The sequence below is a fragment of the Thamnophis sirtalis genome, unplaced genomic scaffold (assembly GCF_051295495.1).
Source record: "Thamnophis sirtalis isolate CommonGarterSnake01/CBP01778 unplaced genomic scaffold, rThaSir2_p1.2 scaffold_6, whole genome shotgun sequence".
In the NCBI taxonomy this organism is placed as follows: Eukaryota; Metazoa; Chordata; class Lepidosauria; order Squamata; family Natricidae; genus Thamnophis; species Thamnophis sirtalis.
The window spans coordinates 60,373,083-60,394,134 of NW_028261386.1; the positions used below are offsets into that span (position 1 = coordinate 60,373,083).

Sequence of the window (21,052 nt, forward strand, 5' to 3'; positions counted from 1 at the left end):
AACATCCAGTGTTAAACATTCTCTGTTTCAGCTGCTGATAAGAAATTGATGAAGGATGTATTGCTAATGAGTATATTTTCTTTGCATGAGAATGTTTTGGATTTTTGGAGTACCTTTATAATAATGGCTTTACTTACAAACTCAGAGACAAAGTGTAAGTGGAATCAGATTGACAGTTTTGCAAAATGTAAGCTTTTACAGATTACATTGGTAGTTTAATTCACCTTCTGCTAGAAACTGTCATCTGTCCACCCCATGGTTGTTGTTTTGCACACAGAAGCTGCTAAACACACCAGCTATTTACAATTTAGGTAAATAACCATTCACAGACCAAATAAGAAGGGCTATTAAGAAGTATTCTATCATAAGAAGGCAAATCCATAATAATTGCCTCTGTCTTAAATAGGCAGGAACTTGCAATAGTGTTTATGGCATCCTAATTAATAATTGATGGTACAAAAATTAATTTGCTCTGTTTAAAAAGATTATGTATGATTTGGTTAATAATTTATCGCTGATACTTCATACGTGCAATAAAAAATAATCTCTTGATGCTACAATCAATAGGTAGTGAGAATGCATGCATGAATTAGCATTGGGACTTGATATAATACTTCATGGAACCTTTGTCATAAGGTCAGATTCAGAGTTATAGGCACTTCTAGCCATGAATTCAAAGTAGTATAAGAAATTGTAAAATTCTTACAGAGATCCTTCGAAATGATTTATACTCCAAAAAAGTCAGATGCTCTGCTAATTCAATGGGTTCCAGGTGATCAAACAATAGACAAGCTTTTCCTTTCTTGGATGTTTTTTTCCTTTGTGTGATTCTTCTCATCCAATCATAAGAGGGTCTGTTAAAAAAAGAAAGAAAAAAAGAATGTAGAGCCTGGTTTGATCTGATGCCCCAGAAAAAAACAATGGCCATTGTCAAGGCATATAAAAAAAAATACTTGCACATTCTTTTTTTGGTGTAAAGTCAGAGATAAGACTTTAAAATCTTCATATATTATAAGGAAAGTGAGAGAGTTGCTCTGAGTCAGTATGCTGAGACAAGTACAGATAGTTCTCAACTTGCAACAATTCATTTAGTGACAGGTTTGGAATGATGGAAGTTAATATCCAAAGCATTGAAAGAGTATCGTCTTAGAGAAGGCTCACTTACTCTTATTGAGCTAGATGATTTCTTTAGATAGTTTTCAACTTTTTTCCAGAAACATTTTTCAAGACTGTGAAATCAAGCTGGAATGTGACAGAAGTATATTGATCTGGTGTGCACTATCTCAAAATACTATCGATTTTGAAATCTTTATACAGCAGTCCATCATATTGGGTCAACATTAACAATATGTACGAAAATTAAACAGAGGGACACTGAGAGGCATTTGAGTGTAGTCAGTACTTCGGATTTAGAACTGTGGACACCAACATTTGACAGCAGAGACACGATCTAATTAAGAATACATTAGACACAAGAGAGATGTTTTTTCACATTTCTGGAAAATGTGAATCTCACATTCTGAGGTTATATCGCAGTGCCTTCTGCACATCTAGGGATATGTTGCCTAAAAGGTGCCTTTTTTCTTCTTTTCAGGACTTTGATGCTGACTATAGAAATCTAGCCTGATACTTTATTATCAGACTGATCACTGCCAATTGAATGACTATTAGAAAAAACACTATACTTCTGCAGAATATAGTGACAATTCCTAAAATCTAATTGCATCACTGCAATGGCATCAATTGGGAATAAAATCTACCTACAGCCATAATGCAAAGTCATTCTTTAAAGTAGCAGTTCAATCTTGTTATATCTTATATAACAGAAATAATATGTTTTGAAATACACACACACACACACACACACACACACACACACACACACACACACGTATATACATACATTCATAATAAACCGTATTTTCGGGACTATAAGACACATCGGAGTATAAGACGCACCAAGATTTTAAAGAAGTAAATTTTTTTAAAAAGTTTTTGCACTCTGCAGGATTCCCAAACCCTCTGCATGCCTTGTTTTTTGTGAAGTCTTCTTTCGTTGGAGTGTTACTTGGAACCCTCTCTTTCCAGTTATCTAAAGAGGCAGCTATTACATAATTCTTCATCATTACTAATAATTTGACATGACTGACATTATTAGTTTGGTAGCTAGCATTTGATGTGAAGATTATTAAAACCTTTTATATAGATTATTATAAAACAGGACATTTCAAATATGCCACACCAATTGCTTCTTTATAATGATGTTGAGAATCCTAGTTTAATAATGGTACCTCACAGGTGATAATCCTTACATGCTAGAAATGTCAATAAGGTGTATATGTTCTTCATAACCTAGATGGCAAGCTAATTCTTGAAACTCCTCAGTCAGATGAACCAAACCAAGATCCAGATTAAATTCGGCAGGAAATTCTAAAATCCAGTACCTGAAATTGTTAACACAAGAATTAGTCATATATCTGCCCATGGATTTCTTATACTATGTATTAACAGAATTCAGAACCAGAGAAGATAGTACTTTTAATCAATTATCTCAACTGTGTATATTCTCTGGGAAGGGGTCCCATTACATGTGGTCTCTCAACCACTGAATGTTTTCTACTCCATGAACAGCAGCTCCATGAATATTAAATATTCATCTTTAGACGTTTACTTTGTCTAACAGAGAAACGACACCTATACACAACAATTCTTCTATAAAACTAAAAAAAAAAAAAGATTCCCTTTCAAATAAGTTCTACTCTCTTCTTCTCAACTGTGGGACAGTATTTAATTACCTAGAGCGGTGATGGTGAACCTATGGCAAATGTGTCACAGATAACATGCCATGACATTTTTATTGATACACCAGGCCTCTGGACCCACTGGAAGTCAAGTGAGAGGGCCCTGCTCTCATGGAGCCTCTGAGGTCTTTACATATACTGTAAGAATGGGATGTGATTTTCTGCTCTTTTTGGAGGATTCCAAGGCCATGCAAGATCATTCTCCAAAATATCCAGGCTTTGTGCAATCTAAAATTGCCTTAAATAAGCATTTTGGAAAAATATTTACAATTATGTACTTATGGTATATATTAATAATACATTCAGATAATTTATTGCTTTTCATTTCTCTTTTGTCCAGGGGGCAGGGTGGTGGTGGTGGCATGTCACCAGAGTCAAAGTTGGTATTTCCTGAATATTTGATACACTGAGCCCAAAAGGTTTGCCATCACTGCCCTTGAGGTTTATACCGAATAAGGACACAATTGTCTAATCACATCCTCTGACTGGCAACAGGTCTTCAAGAGATATGGAAGGATGTTTTTCCAGTCTTAGTGGAAATTGCTTATTAAATAGAAGTATGAGTGGATTTGATTCTGGAGCCTTCTACCATGGCTATTTGGAATCATTTTGCACTTAATTTAGTTCCAATAGTTTCAATTTAAATAGGAGGGTTCATTCCCTTAAGCCTTGAAAACTATAAAAGTACATTTCTAGTTAAATTTAAATTTCCATTTACCTCATAAAGTAACAGATTTTTAAGCGGATTTCACTGCAGTTTCCTCCATTGGCATTTCTATATGTAAATTAGTTAAAGAGGTTTTTAAAATTTTTCTTTGGTTTTTAAATTTTGCTTAAACAGAGCATTTTGATTAAGCTACTACAATTGCATATTTTAATTATAATTGAATCTGATATTTAACATTTCTTTTATGCTTCTTTCCTTAAATGTGATACCCACACAATATTAGAAAGGCAGGATGTAAATATGTTTGACTAAAAAAGTTCAATGCATTATTACATTATTACAAAGATTATAATAGAAATGTAAAGCTATATTCTATGTAATATAATATGAATAGGGATAGAGTACAGGGGTGGGTTGCCTCCGGTTTTACTACTGGTTCGCATTGTGTGTGCATCAGACACGCATTGTGCGTGCATGCGTTGTTCTATGTAAATTATTCTGCATGCATGTGCAAAACAATTTACAGTGAACTGCGTATGTGCAGTCACTAAAATCCAACATGGCAGCGACATCAGAGGCAGCAAGGGTACCGGTTCGGGGTTGTGTCAGGGCTGGGTCGCTGCTGGTGCTGTGACCCAGGCCTGAATTCTACTTCCAGTTCAGCCAAACTGGCAGCAACCCACCTCTGATTGTACCATAATACAATACTAAAAGTTATATATTTCTATTTATTTTGCAATTCACAAGATATAAATAACTTATACAAGTTATGGCGCTTTGGAGGTTGACAGCTTAATTTTCCACCATGATCACTCTGAAGAAACTGGAACACAATCTCAGGCTATTCATTGCTTAAAACAACAAATCTACAATACATTGTTAATAGTCTGCTGCAGCTTAGAACCTCCTTGGTAGTGTTTTCCCAGGTTTTTTTTTTCAACAAATAAGAATGCCTATAGAAGTTCACTGAAGTTCTGGAAGAAATGAAGTTTTATACCATGTGCAATTGTTTCATCTCTGTTCCAAAAGAATTAACCACTGTTATTTTCTTTTTTCAATAATATAGAAGGGCTTTTAATGAAATATATAGTTGACTTGAAACGCCAGCTACCTGCAAAATGGAAGACTGCAACCACAAGTACATTTACAGTAGAGTTCACTTATCTTCCTCCAAATAAAAATAATTGCTTTTATTTTAATTATGCTTGTCAAATGGCTTCTCTATCATCATCAAGTTCTACCTTGAAAGTATTTGAGATAAACTGATTCTTAGAATCATCAACATAACTCTCTGAAAGGATATAGGGAGAGAAGTTTATTTGCCAGTTCTGTGGATGACAGATACCATCTATGCATTAAAAGAAAAGTTCTTGGCAAATTATTGCCATTCAGCTCCCCTTTGTCATCTGTAAAAGAAAACAGATACATTGAAAACAGAACAGTGAATATGACTGAATGAGAAAAAGCATCCAAATGTTAAATTCCTAAATATTGCTAAGTATTTGTTTCTAAATAAAAACAAAATAAAAATAAAGTTTTATGTTGAAGAATGAAATGAATTTATCAGAGAAATCCATTCATGTGACATACACTATTAGAGAGTAGAAATGTGGGTACACCAGGCAATTCTCTAGGATACATTTCCTCAATCTGATACCTGCTAGATCAGTGTTTCTCAACCTTGGCAACTTGAAGATGTCCGGACTTCAACTTCCAGAATTCTCCAGCCAGCATTCGCATTCGCTGGCTGGGGAATTCTGGGAGTTGAAGTCTGGACATCTTCAAGTTGCCAAGGTTAAGAAACACTATGCTAGATGTATTGGACTTCAATTTCCTTAAACAGTCTTTCCAATGTATGGTCAGACGGTATCAAATTTGCAAAATTATTTTACACATATTGTCCTAGTGAAGCAATAGTAATAACACTTAGACTTATATATGACCCCTAGTGCTTTATAGCACTTTCTGAGTGGTTTACAACATCAGCATACTGCCCCCAACAGTCTGGGTCCTCATTCTGCTGACCTTGAAAAGATGGAAACTTACATCAACCTTGAGCCCAATCAGGGTTGAACTCCAGGCTGTGGGTAGATTTTGCCTGCAGTACTGCATTTTAACCCCTACATCACCAGGTCCATTTTGTCTTATATCCCAGCCTATTTATGTACTATTTCTTAGAACTGGCTGATGAACTAGATATATCAATACAAATTTCTGCATAAGAAACTAGTTTTTACCTAGGGTACTTGGCTGATGAAGTACATCATGTTCACTTCAAGAATGGCCAACTTAGCAATTCTTTTTTATTACCATAATCCTGTCTCGTGACAACCAAAATATGGACCAATTTTTCATATATGATTGTATTTAACCAGGCACAAGCAGCATTTTATTAAACCCTTCTATTAATTTTAATTTTGGTCAGTATTGCAATGGAATGCTTTAAGTTGGCCATCCTCAAATAGTTCATAATTTCAGCTTATGGGGAAAGTTCTAACAACTTTGAAACTAACAACCCTGAATTAAAATAATATTAAGATAAAATATAACTCTACTAAATCTATTATTCCAAATACTATGAATCCAAGCCACTATGAATGCAATGACAGGCAACAAGTAGGGTTAATACACAGCACACAGTAAATTACCAGTAAGAGGAAAGTGTTTAGATGAGTTAAAATATATATTTAAGATTTGTACCAAACATTTTAATGCAGGCATGTAATAGTTCATCAAGTGTTGCAGCTTTTCCAAGTGTGTTGGACTCCATCGTCCTTTGATCCTTGTCAAAAAAATGGCCACACTTTCACCACAGCAACGAAAAGCAGGAAGGGCCCCATTCAATAACTGTAAGTTGCATTCTTTGTGACACTTGAAAAAACTGTGGAAAGATGATGAGAAACGAGATGTTTACATCAGGGTTTATAATTCAATTCATCTTTGTAGAAAGTTAATAGAACTGTCCAGATTCCAAAAAGATGCCGCAGAGCACATGGTAGTTTGAATGTAGGTCATCTCTCCAAGTCCAAGCAGCTGTGCCTTTTCTTTCCCAGGATAGCAACAGCATAAGATGCAGCTGCTTTAAAGAGCTACTATGTTTATTTTCCTAGCACCATTTGGGAATTAAACCTGAACTCTGCATAGTGGCATCTCAGAAACAGTTTATGCAGAGCTTTTATAACTGATAAATGAGAATAGGTTGGGCAACAACTGCAAAAGAAGGCAGCTCTGCCTTCCGGATGGATGGTTTGCCACAACTTTAGAATGATCATTACTCACAACTGTTAATGAAAGTACAATAAAAGTTATTTATCTTAATTGTAAGCTGCTTTGTGAATATAATTTGACTCAGCAAGATATAACTGTTATACATAATAATAATTGTTCCTCTAATTTGTTCAGACAAGGAAATTGCTGAAATACAAGTACTAACAAGAAAAAAATATTTATCATTGCTGACTCTAAATTTAAAACACAAATAGTCAATTTAAGTTTGAGAGTGCAATCACTGTATTTGTTCATCTGAAATATTTATATTCTATTGAAAAAAGTTTGTAAATCAATGAAGTATTATAAATAATAGCAAACCCAGCAGTAGATGTTTCATCAGTAGATGATGAAACATCAGACATGAATAAGACACAATAGCAATAGCACTTAGACTTATATATTTAGAGCTCTCTCTAAGCAGTTTACAGAGATAACAAATTGCTCCCAACAGTCTGGGTCCTCATTTTACAGACCTCAGATGGATGGGAGACTGAGTCAATCTTGAGTCGCTCAGGATCAAACTCCTGGCAGTCAGCAGAGTTAGCTGCAACATTGCATTCTAACCACTGCACCATTACAGCTCTTATAATTATAACTGTTGCAATTGTCAAGCCCACTTTTGCTATTAAAATTTCAGAATCTTTTTAGAAAAGAAATTGGTAGAGACAAAAAGCACCTATTAATAAAAAACATCAAAAAACCCTAAGATAACCATGTTTATGAAGAATAGAGCTATTACATTGATTTAGGTTTAATGTTTCCATTCAATCAGGATTCTTTATCAGATCAGAAGAAACCAAGCTCCTCCCTCAAAAGAGGTTACAATTTGAAACAGGGATTGTTAGAAATTCACCCTATCTACAGTGGTTTCCACCAAGGTCCTCTCTTCTGGCGGAAACAGAGGTTTAATCCTATTGGTCGAAAGGTCTGACAGCTCCCTATAAAAGGGCTGCTGTCAGACTCAACCTTCACTGGATTGTTCTCACTTGTTGTATTCAATAAAGAGCTGTTGTTACTGTTAAGCCTGTGTGTGCCTATCCATTACCCAATCTAACACTGATGACGAAGGTGGGATTGGAAGGCAACTAGGCGAACCAAAAAGAGTGTAGCAATCCAGCAAGTACATCCAGCCCGGAGCTCAGCACGGCATCGCGCAGCCATTTTTGCGTGGCAAACTCAAATCACTCTCTGTATGCAAAATGGCTATGCACACCCCACCGACTCCATATGACCCAGTCACAGAGCACTGGGAATAGTACAGGGCGGGGCATAACCTTTTCCTAGGGGGTCACAGCAAGATCGACAGCAGTTTACAACTTCCGCGACACCTCATTTTAAAGCCCATAAAAAACTGAATTGAATGAGCTATTAAATGTTAAATTTGCTTTAAGAATGGCTGGAAAATTCAATTCGGAAATGCAAATGCGACTCAGCAATTGTTAAAGGAAAACAATGTCGAATTTTGGGGCAATGACGTCTGGCCGGGAAATTCGCCAGATCTCAATCCGGCAGAGAACATTGGGGCCATAATTAAGGATTAAGGATGAAGTGGAAGCTCTGATGATTCAGGAGCAAGGTCAAAATCGATATTCGGTTGAAACTTTGAGAATGAATTTGGAAACTGTGTTGAAAAATCTGGAAAATCGAACGGAACTGTTTGAAGATTTGTTGTGTTCTTATCCACCTCGTTTGAATGCTGTTCGAAGGGCTAATGGTGGTCATACTGACTATTAAATCGTGTCAATAAACTCAGTTTTTGATGGGCTTTCGAATGGTGTATGAATTATTTGTGTTGTTATTACAAGTGTTGCTGTGACCCCCTAGGAAAAGGTTATGCCCCGCCCTGTACATGCTACGATTTGACTGCTTCCTCTTGGCAAACGACCTCATGGGCATTCCCAAAGGCCGCAAGAAGAACATGTTCCTCACATACTGTGGCTGGGAAATGTTCAAGACGGCGAAAAACCTTTCTGAGCCGACACCACTTCAAGCAGCTCCCTGGTCCGCGCTGCAGCAGACGCTAAAGACCCACTATGCACACAAGCCATCCAAGCACGTTCGCCGACATGAGTTTAACATCAGAAACCAGAAGAAGGGTGAGTTGATTAACGAGTACGTGGCAGCGCTTCTCAAGGCCACAGCGTACAGTGAATTCCGAGACCTGGATGAGCTGATTCTGGACCGCATAATTTGCAGCGTGTGGGACATTACCCTGCAGAGGAGGTTACTCGCTAAATCTAACCTCACTCTGCAGATCGCATTGGACAAGGCCAGAGCGTCCAAATCAGCCGCCAAATCGACTGAGACACTGCAGCGCCAAAGCGTACCACAAGAAGCACAAAAAAGTACACGCGTACATCGTGAGGCTGCAAAGCCTGAGAGCTCAGAAGGCAGGGAAGATGACAACTGCCGCATGCACAGTAGCCACGCCGAGCCAGCATGCAAATTCAAATCACATCTCCCGCCCTGCGCCAGCTGCGGAGAAGACCATGCCAGATCGTCTTGCCATTTCCATGACGCAACCTGTCAGCACTGCAAGCGAAAGGGGCACATCACCAAGGTGTGCCGGATCGAATTTCCTGCCATGCCCTGGCACCCTAAAAGTGCACCAAGCCACCAACAGAGGCCCAACCCAGGGGCCTGGCAGAAGCCACCATGGCGCTGAGAGGGCGACAATAGAGTCACCTACCATACGTCAATAGGCCAAGTCCGCTCCAGGTGGCCAAAAAAGCTGAAGGTCACAGTCCTCATTGAGAACTCTCCATGTGAGATGGAGATCGACACTGTGTCATCACTGACCACCATACCGTGGTCGACCCTAAAGCAGGCTATCCCTAGCCTACAGAAGCAGCATCTACGTACTCCTGACATCCGCCTACGTGATTACCAGGGAAACCGGGTCCCCATTGTGGGCCAAGGCACCTTCTGGGTGTATTTCAAGCAATTCAGTGGGAAACTCCCCATGACAGTGGTCAGTGGCAACCTGCAAAGCCTCCTAGGGCTAGACTAGTTCCAAGCCCTGGGCCTAGGTGAGACCGGTATCAACACCTTGAAAGATGACAGTGCTGAGGCCAACTTTAAGGAGTTTGAGGACGTCTTCAGCACCAGTCTGGGTAAGTATGTGGGGACTCCAATTTTCTTTAGTTTGGACCCCAACATAGCTCCAATTAGGCTAAAGCTAAGGAGAGTACCTTTTGCTTTCCGCCCCAAAATTGACAGGGAAATTGACAAGCTTGTGAGCCAGGGAATCCTAGAACCGGTTGTTCATGCAAGCTGGGAGACCCCCTATAGTGACACCTGTCAAATCTGACGGGTCTGTCCATATCTGTGTGGACTATAAGTGCACAATAAATAAAGCGCTACAACAAAGTGCCTACCCTGTACCCATTGTATAACACCTACTTCATTCACTAGGCCCAGGAAAAATCTTTGTAAAATTGGACATGGCACAGACATACCAACAATTGCCTGTAAATGGCGCTACAGCAGAGGCCCAAAGCATTGTGATACACAGGGGTGCATTCAAATGTCACTGCTTGCAATTCGGCGTTAGTATTGCCCCTGGTCTGTTCCAAAGCATCATGGAATGGCTTTTGCAGGGGATTCCAGGAGTCATCCCCTATTTCAACAACATCTTGGTATTGGCTGCAAACGAGGAGCAACTTTTAAAACGCGTATGAACAGTTTTGGCTCGAATTAGAGACAAAAGCCTCCGTCTCAAAAAAGGGAAATGCCAAATTAATGTGCCAAGGGATGAATTCCTAGGGTACCTGATCGATGGTTCTGGGATTCACCCAACTACACAAAAAATCAAAGCTATTCAGGAGGCCCCCACACCTCACAATCAAACCGAGCTGCAGGCGTTCCTCGGGCTCCTTAATTTCTACAGCGTCTTTCTCAAACAGAAAGCCACGGTTGCCGAGCCCTTACACTGTCTCCTGGCTAAGAACGCGAAGTGGTCCTGGGGAAGAACCAAGGCTGCCGCATTTGCCACAGTAAAATGACTCCTGTCGGCAGACTCCTTTCTAGTCCAATACAGCCAGACCCTGCCATTGGTGCTGACCTGTGATGCTTCACCCTTTGGTGTTGACACTGTCCTCAGCCATCGCATGCCCAATGGAACTGAAGCCCCTATTGCATTTTACTCCAGGACCTTGTCTGCCGCTGAGCGGAACTACAGCCAATTGGACTGTGAGGCTTTGGCTGCAGTGGCCAGAGTAAAGAGGTTCCACGAATACCTTTTCGGCCGGGACTTTGAACTGGTTACTGACCACAAGCCATTGTTGGGCTCACTAGCTGGGGGCCGACCTACCCCAGTGTCGTTATCACCTTGCATGACCAGATGGACCATTTTCCTAGCTGCCTACTCCTACTGCCTCATCCACCGACCTGGCTCCACTTTGGGACATGCTGACACTTTGAGCTGCTGCCTGTTGCCAGAACTTTTCATTGACCCTACCCCCGAGACGCCAGTCCTTCTTATTGACTGCCTCAAAACTGGGTCTGTCTTGTTCAGTGACATTGCCCGTCACTCTGCAAAGGACTCCACCATCAAGCAAATTTTGAACTGGGTGTGGAGGGGTGACCCAAGGGGCCTGATTTCAAAATGTATTTTGCCAAACGCGATGAGTTATTGGTGGTTAATGGCTGTTTACTGTGGGGGGACCGGGTAGTTGTTCCACCCAAACTGCGCATTGCAGTATTAGAGGCTTTACATGTAGGGGATCCTGGAATCGTCAGGATGAAGTCTTTGGCTAGGAGTTATGTGTGGTGGCCTAACATGGACAGGGAGATCGAAGAGTAGGTGGCCTCCTGCACATCGTGCCAGGAGTCCAGACCAGCTCCCCTAGAGGCGCCCACTGAGGAGTGGGAGCAACCTCAAGCACCATGGTCTAGGGTGCACATTGACTTTGCTGGCCAAGTTCATGGCCAGACATTTCTCGTAGTTATGGATGTCTACTCGAAATGGTTAGAGGTAGTCCTGATGACTTCCACTACGGCAGAAGCGGTCATCAAGGTGCTATGGAGACTTTTCTCCATGCACGGTCTCCCTGACGTCTTGTTCTCTGACAACGGGCCCCAATTCATCACCATGCAATTCGAGACCTTCCTAGCAGCTCAGGGAATCAGGCATGCCCTGGTTGCGTCATTCAATTCGGCCTCCAATAGTCAGGCGGAGAGAATGGTGAGAGCTGCAAAAGAGGCCCTCGCTAGGATGGGCCTGGGAGATTGGCAAACATGGGTTGATCACTATTTGCTAATTCAGCACATCACACCCAGTGCAACCACTGGGAGAAGCCCCTCCGAGCTTCTCATGGGTCGCCAGCTAAGGTCCCACTTACACCGGCTACACTCCAATTATTCTGCCGCATCGCCCTCAGACTCCACAAGCAAGATTCGGACATTTAGCGTAGGGGATTCGGTATATGCCCACAACTATGCCGGGGAACTCTGTGGATTCCTGCCACAGTGATAGGCATCACTGGCCCTCACTCTTACCTCTTAGAGCTCGAGAATGGTAAGAATTGGAGAAGGCATATTGACCAACTCTGTGGCTGCCTCTCCAACTCCACTCTTAGACAACCAGAGGTAACTCCTGAACGAGTTAGCCAAAGCCCTACCGAAATGAAGCAATCACTCACTCCTTCCATAGCCAGCTCAAGCCTGAGGGTACCGGGAAACTTATCTGGTTTTGTTGCAGGCCCGCAGCGAGCTCCACGTGAACTGGCTCTAGAAGCTCCAGCTGTGAAAGGTTCCAGGAGCTTCCACCAAACAAAGCTGCGGAGCAAACAGGTCCGTCCGACCTGTCCAAGGAAACCCCTCCTACTGAACTGCGCAGGTCAGGCAGAGCGACCCAAAAGTCCGCCTACCTGTGTTACCAGTAGAATTGTTCCATCTAAGAGGGGAGGGGTGTTAGATATTCACCCTATCTACAGTGGTTTCCACCAAGGTCCTCTGTTCCGGTGGGAACAGAGGTTTAATCCTATTGGTCGAAGGGTCTGACAGTTCCCTATAAAAGGGCTGCTGTCAGGCTCAACCTTCATTGGATTGTTCTCACTTATTGTATTCAATAAAGAGATGTTGTTACCGTTAAGCCTGTGTGTGCCTATCTATTACCCAATCTAACAGGGATCAAGCTACATTGACCAACTCTGTGCTATATTTAGTGCCTGATCAACAATTTCAATAAATGACATAAGTCTTAATTTATTTACCCAAGCCATTTTTGGAGGGAATATTCACTATGGACAGTTCTTTCATTATAGTGTAGCCTCATAAAGGCAACAGTATATGATGATCACATTAGTTTTTACTTAGCACAATTATGCTTTTTCTATAAGTGAAAACTTACATTATAAAGATTCTGTTCTGTTCAAAATTTGTATTTTGTTGTTATTTGTATCTGTTTAATATGCCAGTTCAGGAAAACCTATGTAGTATATTATAGGATCTCTCCTCATTTTATCCATCTAGCCACAGTTTTCCCTTCCAGTGAATTCCATGACTGATAAGGGGCACAATTCTGGGTCTTCTCACAATCAAGTTAAACTCTTAACTATTGCAACCCATGTAATAGCCATAGATTATCATCCTCAATTGGGCACCTTCCCAGCCAATGTAGCCATTTAGAGTGCATTGTAATTCAACATGCTTTAATGTAATTAGAATGGGAAGGTTACTGTTGCAGATAAGATTCATCAGCAATACACGATTGTCATAATGCAAAATTGGAATTGAATTCACTTTAGATTTCAGACAAGGCTCTCTTCCAACCACATACTGTATTTGAAGAGATAAACACAACTTATTTTCTGCACCAACTTTAAGCATCTATACAACTTAAACAGGAGTGCTTACTTTTTCTTCTGTCGAAGATTTAGATTTAGATTTTATTTTAGATTTTATTGAACATTTATATGCCGCCCTTTTCCCTGAGGGGACTCAGGGCGGCTTACAACAATGGGGGAAGGGAGTGCAAGATAAGACTTAAAAGAAAAAACAAAACAAAAACGTGAGTAAAAAATTAACCATAAAAACACAACATTCACTCAACATTCGGGCGGGGTGAGAATAAATCCTATCCCCAGGCCTGACGGGATAGCCAGATCTTGAGGGCTGTGCGGAAGGCCTGGACTGTGGTGAGGGTACGGATCTCCACGGGGAGGTTGTTCCATAGCGTCGGAGCTGCAACTGAGAAGGCTCTCCTCCGCGTAGTCGCCAGTCGGCACTGACTGGCGGATGGAATTCGGAGGAGGCCTACCCTGTGCGATCTGATGTAAAAGATGCCTTTTACAATTTCTACATTTCCATAAGCCAGGCCAAAGGTAAAGATATTGCCTCTCAAAAGGAAGCTTTAGGCTGAATATTTGAACATCAGATTTTTGAAGGTTTTGGCTATATTATGAAGTCCCAAATCCTTGTGTATACGGGGACTTTCTTGGAGACATAACCTGGGAGCAACATCTTTACTGTACATTCAATGCTTTGCTTGTGTTCTAAACTTTGTAGTTTATAAAGACCATGGCTTCGCTTTTATTTGACCTCCCTGCTAGTATTTTGTTTCTAGTGTTCTCTTCCCACTAAAATTCACCTGTCCATTTACAACAATTACATTAACACCTTCCATGTGAATGGAAAATCCATTAATTTTATTTGGGAACTCCTAAATGTGATTTCACACATTCCTGACCCCTGCTGCTATCTTTTGTTCACACACCATCTCTCTCACAGAATTCCACATCAATTAACTCACAGGTTTACTACGGGGAATGTACTATATGCTAAAAATGCAATTTCACTGGCACGAACAGAGAAAATAAGAAGCAATATGTCCCATGGTTTGTTTGTTTGTTTTTGCTAAAGACTGAATCTTTTCCTGAATCTTGTCTGTGTTTCAACTCTCATTGGCCAAAAGGAGAGAGATCAATGATCAGGGTATTAACTTTGAATTAGAAATTAGAAAAAAAAACTCACTGTTTTTCTCTGAGAAAATCCAATAAACTCTGTTCCTTATTTTCCTTCCATAATAGTGATGAAAGAAATGTCCTTCTGGGTTCGGCTCCAAGTGGGGAAAAAGACACTGGAGACATGGAGGCTGCTTGGAAAGATGGTTTATTGTGGACAGGACCACATGGCTTTGGTCCTGAACAGAAAAGGGGATCACATGCTTTAATATTGGTGGAGAAGAAGAGAAGGGCTGAGAGAGGGGCTTGCTAGGCTTTTTATAACCTGTTCAGTCCCACCTCTCTGTTTCCTGTTCCTGTGTAAGAAATGTATTCTGATTGGTTGTCAGACACCCATAGGGCCATGCAGGGGCAACTCTCTGGGCTGTGTTTTGAACCCAGGTTTAGTTGAGTTCTCAGATGCCATGTGGTCAGTTGAGTAAAGGGCCAATATTATCATGCCTTTGCTCCCATCCCCCTGGGGCTGCAGTGGAGAAGTCTTTATTATGTAAAAGGGACTAGCTTGGCCTTCTTAATGGCCTATTAACAGTGGGGATGGGCAGGAAGCTACAGGGAACTATTCTGTCTTTTAAAACATGTTTCTTTCTTTTCATATCCAGAGAAATATTCTGCCTTTTCAATATTTCCTAGGATATTTCATTTTTCTGGGAGAGGGCTGGATGATAACGCCCCACAATAGTTTAGAAGTGAGCTATCTGGTACTGAATATTCTCCCCCCCCCAACCAAACCACAACAAAGGCCTTGGGGGGAAAGTTGTAGATGTGAAAGTTCTCCTTTGGGCATCTCTTTAGCAAAAAGGATTGTAAAATGCATGACTGCTTTTCTGTTCCCTTTAAAAGTAATCTGGATTAAGATCCTGGTACAAGGAGAGAAGATTAACCTTTTTCATTTCCCCCAATTTTCTAGTGAAGATTATTCCCTTGAAGTATCTTTTTATGTATACATGTGTTTCCCCTAATCCAGGCAATCAGTACTTCTGAGGACCAATCTTCATGATAAAAGGGAGAAAGATTTAAAACCCTTATCTAGAGCAAGGATAATCCTAATTTAGAATGCCCAATTATTAGGTGGTCAGGCAGAAAGTTTTAAAATTTAAAATTTGGTGGATTGCTTGCTCTAGACATAGAATGGCTGCTGTATTGCTACTATTGCAATAGAACAGAGAAACACTAGCTGCTGAAAACAAGAAAAAGACAAGTAATTTTTGAAAGGTTTTGAATTCATGCAGGAAAATTGTGAGACTATATCACTTAGCTCATGGAAGGAAACATGCAATCTCATGCAATCAGGTTTCCATACAGCAATGGAAATTCCCATGCATACAATCAGGTACTAGCATTTAAAGGATGGACAATATAATTCCTCCAGTTAACTGTAGATCTAGATTATTTATTTTATTTGCATTCAGCCTTTATTATTTTTACAAATAACCCAAAACAGCAAACCTATCCAACACACCTTCCTGGTCCTATTTTCCCCACAGCAACAACCCTCCCGTGTGAGTTCAATTGAGAGATAACAACTGGCTTAAGGCCACCAAACTGGCTTTCATGGCTAAAGCCGAACTCGTAGTCTCTCGCTTTTAAGTTGGTGCCTAAACCACTAGTCCAGGGGTCGGCAACCTTAAACACTCAAAGAGCCATAAAGGTCCTAACTGGAAGCCCCCCATTCAATTCTGGAGCTGACCAGAAGTCCGGTTCCCCCACCATAGAGTCTTCTCCTAGCGCGGCATCCTTTTTCTTCTACCTGTCCTAACCGAGAAAGTCCTATCAATTATGGAGCTGACTGGTGATAGGGAGCTGCCGCAGAGGGATGAAAGAACCACCTGTGGCTCCAGAGCTGTGGGTTGCTGACCCCCTGCACTAGTCAAATTAGACCTATCAATCTTAGCCACTTATACTTAATAATCATAACTGTGGATTCCTTTAGGTTGCCATGACTTCTGTTGTAAAATCAAAACAAATGTCATTCATGTTCTTCCCTTTTCCAGCATGACATTTCACACTTTGCTTTCACTTTTCCATTCCTAAAATAGTAGTCCAATCAAAACTGTCAACCTGGACAAGACAGGAAATCATCTAAGCCTCTATACTTTGCAGTATCATTATGACTACAGAAATTTAAAGTACTTTGCATTCACGCTTCTGCTATGTGTAAAAAAAATATTATATTTATTTTAAAGCAAAAATGTAGGCAGAGACAAGTTCAAATGCCACTCATGACCATAAAATGCAGAGAAAACTTATCACAGGTAGGAATTAAAGTTCCTGTCTCAACTAGCAGTAATCCTGGTAGGGTGGCTTATTTGCCACATCACCTTCAACTGACCCTTTCAGCCCCTATAATTCTGGCTCCAAGGGCAACCTTGAATTGTTTCATTGAGTTAAAAAAGAACATCAAGACGCAAAATCCACCCAGGGAGCATCCTATTTCTCACAGTGGCCAATCAGAGGCTCCTAGAAGCTGACAACAGCCCTGAAGACAACCAGCTTTCCTCCTCCCCTCAGACTTTTAAGTAATTTATGCACATAGCAAGACAACAGAGTCCTTATCAAGAGCTTAAGCAAATTCCAACAACTAGTAGCAATTAAGGAACTCCTTGTCCTGCTACAAGGAGTTCTCTCCTGGCAATCCCAATAACTATGCAGACAAGAACAATATTTTTGGAAATCTTGTCTGGCACCATGATACATGATAGCATTTGTCTGCTGCATTTTTATTAGCTCAAAGTCAGCAATGTGTTTTCCCCTGATAGCTGCCACTGAAAAGTGCTGAGCTCTCTTCTAAATTGCCATAGAAGAAGTCTCACTGTTATACAAGGCGCTTGACGTCGTGAGCCTCTTCGTGACATTGTAAGGAAACAATAGCCGGCACACCATAAGCAGGACCACATTCTTATACCTTGTTTTTTGTGTGTGTGTGTGGGTGGTGGAAGAATTGTACAAGCTACAGCTTCTCCGGCAAACAGCAACACTACAACAGCAGCTGCAGCTGTAAGTATTTGCTCTTTAAAGTAACAGTATCCCCCGTTCTAAACCGCACATGGCAAGCCAAGCCGAATACCCTTGAAAAGCAATTACAACGCTGTAGTTTAAGCTAGCTAGCTTTATTTATTTTTCTTTCCCTGAAGCAAAATAACCCAGGTCCTGGTGTATTAGTTAGTTAAAAGATAGTCTGTGGAACTACGGTAAATCCATGAGATAGCAATCTAGATTTCAACTTTTACGAAAGAAGCTACAAGAGAAAAAAGTAGTATTCCTGGCTTTAAAAAAAAATGCAAACACATTCCCAACCCAAGGACAACAGAGAAAATCACTTACTGTACTCAGTTTTGCAGAGGTATTCAACACAAACATCTCCCTTCTTTGTCCAGCTGCCAAGTGTGAAAGCAAAAACGAGCAGCTGTTTCCTTCAAGCTGGGGCTGTGTCTCTTACTTAACTTAGTCACATGCACCCTTTGATAAATCTCTTGGTTGTGCCAAGAGGTCAGTCTCCAACAATCGTTCTTCTACCCCCATTTAAACAACAAACCACTTTCTTTTCTTAACATCAATCTTAGCAAAAGCCATGTGAGCAGAACCGGTGCTACCCCTCAGAATTATAATTCCGAGGCAGCCTTTACAAACCATAAACGTAAACTATAAATATAAAATAGATAAGGCTCCTTATCTAAAGGTAGGACCAACTACGATAGAAAATTAAAAAAAAACATTGCATTGTAGCTTAACCTGCACGTTTTGCTTTTCTATCTGATATTACAGTAATCCTGCATCATTGGCTCAGTTTGTGAACAGATTTCACCAAGACCTTACTAATTACATGATTTCTGACTTTTTTTGGGGGGGGGGCATTCCTTTAATCAACGCTCTTTTTATGGGCTAAGGAGCACCTTCATTATAATACATTTTAGTTTAGTTGGTTTTTAACAGCTAAAATTAAAACACATTGTCATTTAGCACAAAACTTACATATTTAAATAAACTAAAAAAAAAATCAGCCTCCCACAATTTCTTCAAAGTTTCTACCCTAGCAAAACACAAATTTGGGACCATCCCATTTTTGGTGACATCACTGTCAATCTCTTTCCTGGCAGGACACCGATTTTAAAAAGAAAGTTTTTAAAATCAGTGTGGCCTTAGCTGTAAAAATGCTCCCTCCTCTGAATAACCCTTCTTCAGTCCCCTGAAGCATTAGGAATTGGACTCCTGCAGGATTTTATATAGTTGTGACAGAGATGGAATTCAGCAGGTTCTGACAGGTTCTGGAGAACTTTCTGGAGAAATTTTGAGAATGGAGAGGGAATGGGGATTTTGCAGTATCCTCCCCCTGCCCCGCCCACAAAGCCACACCCACAGAAATGAGGGTAAAATTTTTTGAATCCCACCACTGGTTCTGACTAGTTCTGGAGAACTGGTAGTGGAAATTTTGAGTAGTTCGGGGAACTGGTAAATACCACTTTTCACTGCCCCCCATCTATTCTCTGCCTCCCAAGTCCCAGCTGATTGGGAAGGAATGGGGATTTTGCAGTATCCTTCCCCTGGAGTGCAGTGGGAATGGAGATTTTAGAGCATCCTTTCCCTGCCATGCCCACCAAGCCATGCCACGTCCACACCACGTCCACAGGCTCACCATGCCACGCCATGCCCACAGAACCAGTAGTAAAAAAAATTGAATCCTACCATTGGTTGTGCACTTGGACTGGAATTTTAAAAGAAGCACTTTTAATTCTGGGTGGTGTGTTTTAGGTATTCATTGAAATGTTCTTTCATGGAACATGCAAATTTTGTACAGGTTGATTTTCCTCTAATTAAAGTTAGTTTTCCATTATTGCTGGAACACTTCTTTTTGCATGTATAATATAGTAAGATGTTTTATCCTTTCAACTGTGTCTTAAAAATAAAATGGGAGTCTGGGAAGAAGCCAGTTAATTTCACTGATACAATTCATAGATTAAATGGCAGGTGATTAATTAAATAACTATTCAAAAATCCTATGATTAAAAAGGTTCCCCCCACCCACTCGTTAGAGAACCCCTTAAGAAAGGAGGTCAAAATGAAAGAAAGAATGATGACCATGAGTTTTTATTTTTGTAGCTGATTGTACTTCCAACTGAAAAACAATCTCTGATTCAGACTTGATGTGACAATTTTGTACATTCTCTACCTCTTATGAAAGACGATGGGGAATCAACTACAAATGGGTTATCTGGATCCACTTCATTTAGGCTTCAGACCTGGTCATGGGGTAGAAATAGCACTGATTGCTCTGGTACAAGGTTTTTACTGGGACTTAGATGAGGGAATGCAGCCTTTGTGGTCCTTTTAGACTTTCAAGTGGTCCTTTTAGTCCTTTTAGATTTCTCAATGCTGTTCAGTACTATCAACTATAGTATCCTACTATATGTTATAAGGGACAGAATTATTATTGGCCAGTAAATAACATGGCTTTCTTGTTGTTTCTTCCCCTACTGCCCTTCACTTACAGTAGGCACATATGGATGAAATGTTCAGGTTTTTTTTTAAATAAACCAATAGATTTTGGTACAGAAAGAGATAAAATATTGGAAGCTCTATTCTGCCCCAGCTATTTATTTGGCCACAACTCACCCCCACCACATATCTTTCTGCCTCACCACTATAAACTCCTTGGAAGCCAGCCAAGTCACCCCCTCTTACTGCCTCCAAGCCTAATCCCATTAGAAGCCAGAAGAGTGTAGGGTTACCATGTCTGAGCTACAACAATCTAAGAGGCATCATTTGACAGCTAAGGGTTTCAGAACACCTGAGCCTTTGCTGCCATCCAAGGGTTGATTGGAGTTTTGCAATCCAGGATGGAGCCCTGCATCAGAGATAATAAAGTAGGGCAAAAGTTGAGTCCTAGAGACTGGAGGTATATGGAGAGCAGATGTTAAAACAATCCAGTCTATCCAGCATCTGAGCACTTGGTAACTGAGCAGTGTGGTATGATACCCATAATAGACTGGACTCATTTCATCTATTGTAAAATACAGATAGTTGTCGATTTACAACAGTTCATTTAGTGACCATTTGAAGTTACAACGGCACTGAAAAAAGTGACTTATGACCATTTTTCACACATGAACACTGCAGCATCCCCATAGTTATGTGATCAGAATTCAGATGTTGGTTTCATATTTATGATGGTTGCAGTGTCCTGGGGTCCTATGATCCCCTATTGTGACTTCTGGCAAGCAAAGTCAATGGGAAAGTCAGATTCACTTAAAAACGGTGTTACTAATTTAACAGCTGCAGTGATTTACTTAACAGTTGTGGCAAGAAAAGTGGGCAAAACTCACTTAACAAATTTCTTGCTTAGCAACATAAATTTT

General features: G+C 40.5%; 1 protein-coding gene across 2 annotated transcripts in view; it reads right to left on the minus strand.

The window, feature by feature from the left end:
* The window catches only part of RASGRP3 (RAS guanyl releasing protein 3), a 29,804-nt gene extending 26,228 nt beyond the window's left edge, over window positions 1–3,576 (minus strand). The window contains exons 1-3 of one of the 2 annotated variants that reach the window (XM_014058927.2): window positions 3,520–3,576; window positions 2,313–2,444; window positions 707–854 (exon numbers count right to left, since the gene is read on the minus strand). In XM_014058927.2, the coding sequence (XP_013914402.2) occupies window positions 707–854; window positions 2,313–2,444; window positions 3,520–3,524 (285 nt within the window). In that variant the 5' untranslated portion in view covers window positions 3,525–3,576. Of the gene's footprint in view, window positions 1–706; window positions 855–2,291; window positions 2,445–3,519 lie in introns of those variants that run through there. The other variant, XM_014058936.2, reaches the window with a different exon arrangement.
* Between the last annotated feature and the right edge of the window lie 17,476 nt (window positions 3,577–21,052).